The sequence below is a fragment of the Archocentrus centrarchus genome, chromosome 24 (assembly GCF_007364275.1).
Source record: "Archocentrus centrarchus isolate MPI-CPG fArcCen1 chromosome 24, fArcCen1, whole genome shotgun sequence".
In the NCBI taxonomy this organism is placed as follows: domain Eukaryota; kingdom Metazoa; phylum Chordata; class Actinopteri; order Cichliformes; family Cichlidae; genus Archocentrus; species Archocentrus centrarchus.
This window is the reverse complement of record NC_044369.1, coordinates 15,454,902-15,467,241: the sequence shown is the minus strand read 5'-3', so window position 1 is coordinate 15,467,241 and position 12,340 is coordinate 15,454,902. Positions and strand designations below refer to the sequence as shown.

Below are 12,340 nucleotides of genomic sequence, written 5' to 3'. Positions count from 1 at the left end.
AGAGAATCCCCCATCTGCCCCTTTCCTTCTGTTACAACCTGTCTGTCAGACCATGGCATAAAGCTACATGCACCACACAGCAGGCAGAGGGCGCCCATTACCCCCCAAGTGGAGTAGTGCGGTAGGTGCTGCTGCGGAGATCGCAATGCGTTGGGGGGAGGGGGGGCGGTCATGCCGCCCTAAATGAGAAGCCGCCCTGGGCGGCTGACCATGTCACCCATATCAGGAACCTCCACTGGTCAGGAGTTGTTCCATCCATCCATCCATCCATCCATCCATCCATCCATCCAGTATTTCAGTTCAGTTTGAGTTGAACCAATCAAATCTCAGAGCAAAAATTTTGGATAAACCTAGAAACACTGAGTCATATTCTTACAATCACCCTTATTTTTATTGACATCTCAGGTTGCATAATCTGTTGAATAAGCTGTTGTTGGAATACTTTTACTTTTTTAAATTTATTTATTTTACCCTGAAAGAAGGTTAAAAAAAAAAACATATAGGTGTGTGTTTCTTCCAGTGGTCCAGCTCACTTGAGATTGAATCGGGCCAGATGTATAGTGTGTAAAATGACCACAAGCTGGCGACACTTCTTAAGGTGATGACAGCTTTGCAAATAAATATTTTATAAGCAAAACATATCAGCTGATAAAACGAGATGCTTTGATACAAATTAAAGAATTCAAACGTCTTTAAAATAGGCTTTGCTTTGCTAAACTGCACAAGAGTGAAATTATGTTCTAATTTTCTCCATTGTTACAATAGCAGATGTTTATACTACACACAGCTAAAAATTCAAATAATGAGGAGTGCATGCACAAATAATCATTGTGAGCCGGGGATTCTTGGTTTCAGACTGTTTTTAGTGTTATGGTGTCATGGAGAGCACATATCCTTGAGTGGTCATCTCAGGCACAAAGGAGCTGCTCCTCCAACCCGCTGTTCAAACCTTCTGTTTGTGAGGGCAGCTATAAAGGTTTGTTTCAAACAGCAGATAAGTGGAGGGGCTGCGTGGCTGCAATAAGGCACAATATAAAATAAATAATGATTATTTTGTATTGTAAATTAATTTGAATGCCTGTTTAGTTATAGGCGTAGATGTGAGTGTGAGTCTGTCTAATAACATAAACTGACTTTAGGTGAACTGGCCAAAAGAGACAGTGAACAAGAAAACTTACGTAATGACATCTGACCTGGGTGTAGACCTGTAGTGGGTTAGCTCAAACATCATACCACTTTAGAAACAAAAGAACTCAAAGTGACGTCTGGCATTTTCATGCTCAAATAGACATATTTGAATTATTTCATTATTTTGTAAGTCATGTACTTCCATGACTTTGAGGCCACTTAATACGCTGTGGCATGAAATAGGGAAGCGAACATAAGGTCACTCGCTGACCGTGCAGGAGGAGTCAACAGGAGCTGAATGTACAGCACACGGTGACAGCTGGTCAAAGGTAAGCCTGTTTCATGGTAAATGCATTTTTGGTTTTTATGTTATTTTTTTTTTCCTAATTCAATAAATTGTTATCTATTTTTTTTTTTTTTAAAAAGCAATAATATCAAACACAACATGAAATTGAATATTCAAAGTTATTCAGGGACCATAATCACCTTTAAACCCCACAGACGTGTTGCATAATGGGCATGTTTACATTTGTTTTATCTGGGGTTGAGAGAATCAGTGTGCGTAGGTCTGGCGAGGACTGAGTCGGTGATAATAGACAGCGTAGGAGGGAGGCCACACACAATTATTTGCTGAGCTGTCCTCCATTTGAAATGAAAGGTCTGCCTTCTGTACCAAAAAGCCATGAGTAAATAATTAATTTCTTGGTTAGGTGTGGTTATCTTTTGTAGTTTTCCTGTCACTAATGCTATGAAGTGACTAATACAAGCAAGTAACAGATCTTAAGTCTTCTCTACATGGAAAAAAGAAAAAACCCAAAAAACAAACAGCACTCAATTTGCTTCCTGACTGGGAAACAAATCCCCCTGTTTTTCCAGAAATACTCACCGGAGCATCAAATTTGTTTTCATCCGTGGCTCAAAATAGCCCCTAACAAAGGCACAATTTACTCCTGTTTGAGCAATGTTTGCTAGAAAACTTTATATAAAGAAAGTATATGGGGCAAATAAGGTGGAAAAGTTGAAGAATACTTTTGGATGGGCTAAGAATTTATTTTTTTTTTTTTTAAATGATGGGACAGGAATAGAAGTGACTACTTCTGATAGATAGGCTTATAAAAAATTATTATAATGATTTAAAAAATCTGGTAAAATAAACAAAAACATTTCACATGTAAACATAATGAAATGCTTTTGCTAAAGTGAAGTGATTTTGCATTTTCACCATAAATATTAAACATGGAGATTATTTCTTTGAGATAAAGACATTGTTACAATCCACAGATAGCTGCTACATATCTAAGAAAGGTCATAATGATTTCCTTTGATCACAGGAGCAAGGCTCCTCCGTGAATCGCCACCTTATCTTGGTGGAGGGGTTTGTGTGTCCCAGTGATCCAGGAGCTATGTTGCCCGGGGGTTTGTCCCCCTGGTAGGATCTCCCATGGCAAACTGATCCTGGGTGAGGGTCCAGACAAAGAGCAGTTCAGAAGACCCCTACGTTTGTAACAACAAAGGAACAGCATGCCCTGGGCTCTGGAACCAGTCTCCTGGAGAAGGGCTGGACTCTGTTCCAGTCTGGAGTTGCCCTCGGTGAGAGGCAGTGAGCTGGGGTGGGTATTCTTGTATCCCCCGGCTTGCTGCCTGTACGTTGGAGTTTTCACCGGTGGACGAGAGGGTTGTTTCCCTGCACCTTCGGGCCGGGGAATGGGTCCTGACTGTTGTTTGCGCTTATGCGCCGAATGTTCAGAGTACCCACCCTTTTTGGAGTAGCTGGGCGGGGTGCTGGAGAGTGCTCCATCTGGTGACTCTATAGTCTTGCTGGGAGACTTCAACGCTCACGTGGGCAATGACAGTGAGACCTGGAGGGGCGTGATTGGGAGGAACGGCCTGCCCGATCTGAACACGAATGGTGTTTTGTTATTGGACTTCTGTACAAACCACAGTTTGTCCATAACGAACACCATGTTCGAACATAAGGATGTTCATAAGTGCACATGGCACCAGGACACCCTAGGTCGCAAGTCAATGATCGATTTTGTAATCGTATCATCAGATCTGCGGCCGTATGTTCTGGACACTCAGGTGAAGAGAGGAGCTGAGCTGTCAACTGATCACCTGGTGGTGAGTTGGATCAGGTGGCAGGGGAAGATGCTGGACAGACCTGGCTCACCTAAACGTATTGTGAGGGTGCGCTGGGAACGCCTGGCAGAAGCCCCAGTCTGGGAGATCTTCAACTCCCACCTCCGGCAGAACTTTGACAGCATTTTGAGGAAGGCTGAGGACATTGAGTCTGAATGGACCATGTTCCGCACCTCCATTGTTGAGGCTGCTGCTCAGAGCTGTGGCTGCAAGGTGGTTGGTGCCTGTCGTGATGGTAACCCCTGAACCAGTTGGTGGTCACCGGAGGTGAAGGGAGCCATCAAGCTGAAGAAAGAGTCCTATCGGGCTTGGTTAGCCTGTGGGACTCCGGAGGCAGCTGACAGGTATCGGTAGGCCATCGGAATGCAGCTCGGGCAGCGGCCGAAGCAAAAACTCGGGTGTGGGAGGAGTTCGGTGAGGCTATGGAAGAAGACTTTCGGTCGGCATCGAAGTGATTCTGGCAAACCGTCAGACGACTCAGGAGGGGAAAGCAGTGCTTCACTCACATGGTTTATAGTGCAGGTGGGGTGCTGCTGACTTCAACTGAGGCTACAGTCGGACGGTGGAAGGAATACTTCGAGGACCTCCTGAATCCCACTGACACTCCTTCTGTAGTGGAAGCAGAGTCTGGGGATGAGGGAGATGACTTGACCATCACTGGGGGTGAGGTCACTGAGGCAGTTAAACAACTCCTTGGTGGCAGGGCCCCTGGGGTGGATGAGATTTACCCTGAGTTCCTGAAGGCTCTGGATGTTGTAGGGCTGTCTTGGTTGACACGCCTCTGCAACATCGCGTGGATATCTGGGGCAGTGCCATTGGATTGGCAGACCGGGGCCGTGGTCCCCATCTTTAAGAAGGGAGACCAGAGGGTGTGCTCCATCTTTCAGGGATCACACTCCTCAGCCTCCCCGGTAAGGTCTATGCCAGGGTGCTGGAAAGGAGGATCCATCCGTTAGTCGAACCTCGGATCCAGGAGGAACAATGCGGTTTTCGTCCTGGTCACAGAACACTGGACCAGCTCTTTATCCTCTCAAGGATATTTGAGTGGGTGTGGGAGTTTGCCCAACCAGTCTACATGTGCTTTGTGGACTTGGAGAAAGCATTCGACTGTGTCCCTCGAGGTATCCTGTGGGAGGTCCTGCGGGAGTATGGGGTGTCTGGCCCGTTGTTGCGTGCCATTCAGTCTCTGTACAACCGCAGTGAGAGTTTGGTCCGTATAGTCGGTAATAAGTCGGATTCATTTCCTGTGGGTGTTGGACTCCGTCAGGGCTGCCCTTTGTCACCGATTCTGTTCATAATTTTTATGGACAGAATTTCTAGGCGTAGCCAGGTGGCGGAGATGATGCGGTCCTGTTGGCTTCATCAGGGGGTGGCCTCCAGCTTGCAGTGGAACGGTTCGAAGCCGAATGTGAAGCGGCTGGCATGAGAATCAGCACCTCTAAGTCTGAGGCCATGGTCCTCAGCCGGAAAAGGGTGGAGTGCCCTCTCCGGCTCAGGAACGAGTTCTTGCCCCAAGTGGAGGAGTTCAAGTATCTTGGGGTCTTGTTCACGAGTGATGGGAGAAGGGAGCGGGAGATCAACAGACAGATCGGGGCTGCTTCTGCATTGATGTGGACGCTGCACCGGTCTGTCATGGTGAAGAGGGAGCTTAGTGTAAAAGCAAAGCTCTCGATTTACCGGTTGATCAACGTTCCTACCCTCACCTATGGTCACGAGCTTTGGGTAGTGACCGAAAGAATAAGATTGCGAATACAAGCGGCAGAAATGAGTTTCTTTCGAAGGGTGGCTGGCCTCTCCCTTAGAGATAAGGTGAGGAGTGCAGCCATCCGGGAGGGGCTCAGAGTAGAGCCGCTGCTCCTCCACATTGAAAGGAGCCAGTTGAGGTGGCTCGGGCATCTGATTAGGATGCCTCCTGGCTGACTCTTGGGTGAGGTGTTCCGCGCATGTCCCACCCCCCGTGGAAGACCCAGGACACGCTGGGGAGATTATATCTCTCGGCTGGCCTGGGAACGCCTTGGGGTCCCTCCGGATGAGCTGGAGGAGGTGGCTGGGGAGAGGGAAGCCTGGGCTTCTCTGCTTAGGCTTCTGCCCCCGCAACCTGGCCCCGGATAAGCGGAAGAGAATGGATGGATGGATGGCACAGGAGCAAGGTGAATCTTATCTCACTTCTTTACTGTACTATAGCAAAGATGGAAAAGCATGCCTATTCCTTACTTAGGTCACACTGATGTAAAATGAACATTCTCCCCAGAGTGCACTGAAAACTACAAGAATTTTGAAGCTGGTGAAATGCGTCCATAAGCGCCTAGAAATAAGCATGTCTCAAAAATACCACACTGTGATTGATCACAGTTGTGTCATAACTGTAAATTAACATTTGGGACATACACCCATCAGGAATAATGTTATGACCATTGACAGATGAGGTGAATCACACTGATTAACTCTTCATCATGGCACCTGTTAGTGGGTGGGATATATTTGGGAGCAAGTGAACATTTTGTCGTCAAAGTTGATGTACCCAGTAAGGGTGCTCATGCTGACCCGTCTGTTGCCGAAAGTGCCAACAGTGGGCACGAGAGCATCTGAACTGGACCACGGAGCAATTGAAGAAGACGGCCTGGTCTGATGAGTTCTGTTTTCTTTTAGATTACGTGGCTGGCCAGGTGTATGATGCATGTGCATCGCTTACCTGGATAACACCTGGCACCAGGATGCACTATTGGAAGAAAGCAAGCTGGCGGAGGCAGTGCAATGCTTTGGCCAATGTTCTGCTGGGAAACCTTGGGTCCTGCCATCTATGTGGATGTTACTTTGACACATACCACCTACCTAAGCATTGTTACAGACCATGTGCAACCATGTTCCCTGATGGCTGTGCCTCTTTCAGCAGGATAAAGCGCCCTGCCACAAAACCAAAGTGATTCAGGAATGGTTTGAGGAGCACAATGAGTTTGAGGTGATGACTTGGCCTCCAAATATGCCTTGACAGTGTAAAGAAATGCTATTTAATGTATAAAACTGAATATTCATTGTGGTTTAATTAGTTCTGCTTACTTTCTTCTTTTTCATCTTTACTATTTTTGCTCTTTTTTAACATAGCCCTCTGTTCAGTGTAGAAATAATATACTGTAATGCAGATAGTGATAGTGATAATAAAAATCACAAACATCTAAACTTCAGCTTAGGACTCTTCAGCTGCCAAAAAGCTTTTTAAAATTTTGACTTTTCCTCAATGATTGAAATCAGTTGTGGAGAGCCTCTGAAAATAACTGTGTGGGCCACAGTGGAAAAAGTATGGAAAGTATTTAGACATCGAATTTGGATGCAAACTTCCCTCAGAGCTATTCTAATAAGCATCGTATCAAACTCTTTGCTGGGCACGACAGAACCTCGGTTGCGTTTGGGCTTTCTTTGGAGTGGACTATCTAAAGTGGTATGCAAAAAATTTGGGCACCCCTGATAATTTTCATGATTTTCATGATTTTTTGGACCATTCTTCTTTACAAAACATCTCCAGTTCAGTCAGGTTTGATGGTTTCCATACAAGGACAGCCTGCTTTAAATCACACCACAGATTTTCAATAATATTCAGGTCTGGGGCCTGAGATGGCCATTTCAGAACGTTGTACTTGTTCCTCTGCATGAATGCCTCAGTAGATTTTGAGCAGTGTTTAGTGTCGTTGTCTGGTTGAAGTATCCAGCCCCGGCGCAACTTCAACTTTGTCACTGATTCTTGAACATTGTTCTTAAGAATCTGCTGATATTGACTGGAATCCATGTAACCCTCAACTTTAACAAGATTCCCAGTACCTGCACTGGCCACACAGCCCCACAGCACGATGGAACCACCACCAAATTTTATTGTGGGTAGCAAGTGTTTGTCTTGGAATGCTGTGTTCCTTTTCCACCATGCATACCGCCCGTTGTTATGTCCAAATAACTCAATTTTAGTTTTGTATACTTATTCCAAAATGAAGCTGGCTTGTCCAAATGTGCTTCAGCAGACCTCAAGCGACTCTGTTTGTGTGCAGAAAAGGCTTCTTCTGCATTACTTTCCCATACAGCCTCTCCTTGTGCAAAGTGCGCTGAATAGTTGAACGATGCACAGAGACACCATCTGCAGCAAGATGATGTTGTGGGTCTTTGGAGCTGGTCTGTGGGTTGACTATGACTGTTCTCACCATCCTTCGCCTCTGCCTATCTGAGATTTTTCTTGGCCTGCCACTTCAAGCCTTAACTAGAACTGTGCCCGTGGTCTTCCATTTCCTCACTATGTTCCTCACAGTGGAAACTGACAGCTGAAATCTCTGAGAGAGCTGTTTGTATCCGTCCCCTAAAACGTGATGTTGAACAATCTTTGTTTTCAGCTCATTTGAGAGTTGTTTTGAGGCTCCCATGTTGCCACTCTTCAGAGAAGATGCAAAGAGGAGAAACACTTGCAACTGGCCAACTTAACCCTTTCTCATAATTGGCTTCGCCTCTGTATGTAGGTCAAGGGTCAATGAGCTTACAAAACAAATTTTGTGTTCCAATAATTAGTGCTAAAGGTATTCAAATCAATAAAATGACAAAGGTGCCCAAACTTATGCACCTGCTTAATTTTGTTTAAATAATTATTGCACAGTTTCTGTAAATCCTATAAACTTCATTTCACTTCTCAAATATCACTGTGTTCGTCTGCTATATGATATATTTAACTGAAATTGCTGATCCGAACAACCAATGATTTATAAAGGAAAATCATAAAAATTATCACGGGTGCCCAAACTTTTGCATACCACTGTATAGTATGTCTTTATAAAGAATGTGTTACTGGTGTTAGTGCTGGTGCAGAACCATTTCACACTTGACCTTGTGTGGATTAGAAAAAAACTGAAATAAATGAAAACTTGTGCATCCCATTCGCATTTTTTAAAGTCATTAAAGATGTATGTTGTACAGTCATTCCACCCTGGAAAAAGTAGTTCAAATAAATCATTAACGCCTAAAATTACCATCAAATTTATGCCTGTGATGATAGTGGTGGCCAGAAGTTTACATACTGTGTGTCTACTTGCTGACTACTATAATGCTCTGATTTCTTCTTGCCACAAAACAAACTACAGACACTACTTTGTTGGTTTTAGTCCCAAATGAGATTATTGCTGAATAATACAGACTTAACAGGTGGCAATAAGGATCAGAAACTGCAGAAACAAGAAGGCTGCTATAATTATTACATTCTCAGAACCAGAGGAAGGACTTAAGACTTTTTAAATCAGACTTCCACCCCTGTGCCACAAAAAGAATGGCTGTGTGAAAAATGTCTATCTCTATCTCCACTAACAATATGTTTCCTGAAAATATAATGCCTTCTGTACCTGTGAAATTAGATAAAAAGTCCTACACAGCATGCTCCCAGAATATGTTAAATCTTCGGTTGCATCATTTTTTTGGTCTAGTCTGTTATTTTCAGGAAGAACAAATAAATTCCAATTATCAAAAAACCAAAAAAAAAAAAAAAAGAAAAAAAAAACCGAGCCTCAAATAAAACTCTCACTAAACGAAAGCTATTTGTTTTAAAATACCCAAGCACTGTAAATAATACATCTAAAAGTAAACGACATGCATCCAAAATTAAGCATTTTAAATATGAATTAAAAACACAAATGGCAAAAAAACCCCAACATATCGATTATATATATATAAAAAAATAATTCTCAGACCATAACTTTGTTCTTTTAAATATAATTATACATTTATGAGCATGTTGGCTTTTTTGAAAGAGCTGTACAATAGGTGTATGACCAGCATGAGTATCGATTAAAAAAAGGGGGGGGGGGGTCTTCAGGCTCTGCCTTTGTGTAAATGACAACGCAAAGAGTACATGCATCAAATATTTTCATGCACCTAACTACACAAACACTCTGTGTACCATGCATCACACACTTACTTAAATGACTGAAAAGCAGACTTGGTTGGCACCAATTGAAGCATCTGACACATACAAAATACAGCAACTCTATGGTGGTTTATTCTGAGCAGGATGGTGCATTTCATGAGTTCCCAGGCAGAATTTTCAACTCCGAACTTCCAACTCGGAAAGTCAGAGCAGCCCCATCAACCCCGACTTGCCAATCCAAGATGGCGGCGGCGCACGTACAAAGTAAAACTTGCAATCTGTCGTACTACCAATGTATATTTATGACTCGCTAAATAAACCACACACGGAGCACTGAACATGCTGCAGCAAACAAAACAAAACAAAAACAAATCCTGTTTTTCCTTGCTTTTCTGACTTTCCCACTGGAACACACTCAACTCGGGACTGACGTCACTCCCAGCTCCTACATCCGAATTCCGAGACAAATGGAAAGCAGCATAAGGCAAACATTATGATGAAAAGTGTTACAAGTGTATAAATGACCAATACATGAAGGTATAATCAGAAGCCTTTTTCTTTGTCAGTCCAGATAAGCCCACGTGAAATGAGAATAAGATTGACAGATATATGATAAGCTGCAAAAATGAAGTTTCAAATAAGAAAATCCAGGTGTGCTGTTAATGAAGCCGGGATAGGTTCTGACCAGAAGACTTCAAAACAACACCATCTGGATGCAGAACAGTGGCATTTCATCCATATAACTGCTGGGTCATTTTCATGTGTTCATAACCATATCCTCGTACCAACATGGCTCTTGAAGAACAATATGTCCCTTTGAGGCTCTGGGTGATTTTATGACTCGTCTGCATTGTAGAAAAACCCATAGTAGAAGAGAGCGCTGACAGCCAGCAGAGCGACTGACAGCAACATGTTCCTCCGGTTTTCGCCTCGTAACATCTCCAGCTCCTTGTCTAGAAAAACAAGAGAGACACTGTGTAAAATGTGTGGCAGCCATCACTTTCTATTTATTTTGAGTCCTCAGGCAGGAGCAAAACCAGCAAATGAGCTCTAATGACATGCTGAAGAAGGCTGGGGCCAGCCTACAACATACTAAAATCATTTCTATTTTTGATGTGGGAAATCTGGCATAGTGAACACAAGTCAGAAGACAAATATTTTATATACTATATTCAAAAAGCATTGCATTCTTCAATTTGTTACATCTTCCATGAATAAATCATTTTAATTTCTCCTGCTACCTGTTTAAAATACATCTCCTGGGGCCACTAATTATGACATGTCCATTAGTATGCTAATCAGTTTGCCTATTAACCCTGTAGTGAAAAATGATTATGTGGTCATGTAGTTCTTTCCTGAGCCTGTTAATTTACTGAGTAAATATTTCAAATACTCAAGACAAGTAATAATACACATTGAATACACATGTATAGGAATGTTAAGTATCTAGGCTCACCTAGCTTTTGCACCCTCTCATTCATGATTGTCATTTCATCCTCCAGGTCTTGTCTGCGGAAAAGAGGAGAAATTAGGGAGAACAGCTAGGGAGATCCCAACAGCACTGTTAGGAAAGTTATTTCTTTATTTATTTTTAATCTCTGCTGAAGTGGCAAAAGATGGGTTTTGTCTCCCTACATAAAGGCTGTCAAAGTTCCCAGAAGAGCCACACAGACATGCAAAACTACCACAAAACAGCCACAAACAGACAAACAAACACAGCAAAGATATGCAAAAGCAAATCCAAAGGACCCCCCCCCCCCCCCACACACACACACACACACACACAAATTTGCCAAGTGAAGAGTCTCAAAGTGATGTAAAATGTCCACACATAACAAAAGTATCAGTGTGGCAGAAAGGCACCGTTGCAGCAACTCAGTTTGTGAAATGTTCTCTCTCCTAGTTATTCCACAATCAACTGTAAGTGGTGCGACTGCAAAGCGGAAGAATTTAGGAACCACAGCAACTCAGCCACAAAGTTGCAGACCACGTAAAGTTACAGAACAAGGTTGCTGAGTGCTGAGGCACATAGTGAGTAAAAGTCACGAACTCTCTGCTGACTCAGTAGCAGCAGAGTTCCAAACCTCCTCTGGCATTAACATCAGCACAAAAACTGTGCACCAGGAGCTTCATGGTATGGGTTTTCATGGCTGAGCAGCTCCCGTAGGTTTGTGTAGGTGGCCCAGTACTTTTGTCTGTGTAGGGTATATGCAAAATGAGCCCCAGACACACTGAGACACAAAGTATCCAACTTTACAGTAAGCCCACTTCTCATGTTGGATACATAGTTAAGAAAACGGAAGGAATACTGTGGGAAGGAGGGCACACTTTGGGCATTTCTTAATTTGTGTTCCCTGCCATAAAATATACAGTACTGAAAAAAGATTTTAGCATGTACCAGTTTTATACAGACACATGCAATCAATGGATCAGAGGTGGGCAAATTATTTAACCAAGGGGCCACATGTGAAACTGGGACTGCTGTGAATAGCTGCACCAATAAGCTTATAAAGACATAAAATTAATATTGAGCAGAATTGAGTTCCTTGAAAACCCAGGGGGAGGTGTAGCAACCACATTTTATATATAGTTTATTACGCAAATGACAACAACAGCAACACAATAAGTCATGACATGAGTGCGCAGTGTCTTTCATGGGGGGTCGTGGGGGTTACAGCGCCATCATCTCATCCAGCCTCACCTCTGCTTCTCAGAGAGCCTCTCCTTCCTGCTCCTGAACTCCGCCCTCTCCAGGTTGTCTTGGCAACGCACCCGCTGCTCCTCCAAGCGGTCAATCTGCAGCATTTTACAGGTGCGACACGCGGAGAGGTCAACATACAAGAGACAGAGGCAGCGAGTACAGGGACTGAATTATAAGAATGTACCCAGGGAAAGCTATAGCACCTATCAGACTAAGCAGAGAGCTAGCTGGGAAATGTGAGAAAACAGCTAAAACGCCGTACCTCTGAGGCGACGCTGATTTTGTCTCGTCTTTTCTCTTTCAGCCTTGCCATGTTGTCACCAAACCCGAGAGCCACAGTGCAGTGAAACCTCTGGCTGACTATGCGGAACTGTTTTTTTTTTTTTCTTCTTCGTAATGTTTACCTCTTCCTTTTGGCGAATCGCTCCACAGAGGGTTTTGCTGCCCTCTGTCGGTGCAATGTGACAAACACATGGCCGCACAAATAA

General features: G+C 43.7%; 1 protein-coding gene across 1 annotated transcript; it reads right to left on the bottom strand.

The window, feature by feature from the left end:
* Positions 1 to 9,261: 9,261 nt before the first annotated feature.
* ccdc167 (coiled-coil domain containing 167) lies at positions 9,262 to 12,286 on the bottom strand. Its single transcript, XM_030721570.1, has 4 exons — positions 12,115 to 12,286; positions 11,853 to 11,947; positions 10,608 to 10,660; positions 9,262 to 10,104 (listed from the first exon to the last, which is right to left on the bottom strand). The coding sequence occupies exons 1-4, from the start codon at positions 12,163 to 12,165 to the stop codon at positions 9,986 to 9,988; spliced, it is 318 nt and encodes a 105-aa protein (XP_030577430.1). The 5' UTR covers positions 12,166 to 12,286; the 3' UTR covers positions 9,262 to 9,985.
* Between the last annotated feature and the right edge of the window lie 54 nt (positions 12,287 to 12,340).

What these genes read in the sequence shown, in the direction of transcription:
- ccdc167 (XM_030721570.1), bottom strand. Translation starts at nt 12,165, where the DNA reads ATGGCAAGGCTGAAAGAGAAAAGACGAGACAAAATCAGCGTCGCCTCA. An exon ending in AAATCAGCGTCGCCTCAGAG is followed by an intron (nt 11,948 to 12,114) that starts GTACGGCGTTTT and finishes AAAATGCTGCAG; the next exon opens with ATTGACCGCTTGGAGGAGCA. An exon ending in AGGCTCTCTGAGAAGCAGAG is followed by an intron (nt 10,661 to 11,852) that starts GTGAGGCTGGAT and finishes TCTTTTCCGCAG; the next exon opens with ACAAGACCTGGAGGATGAAA.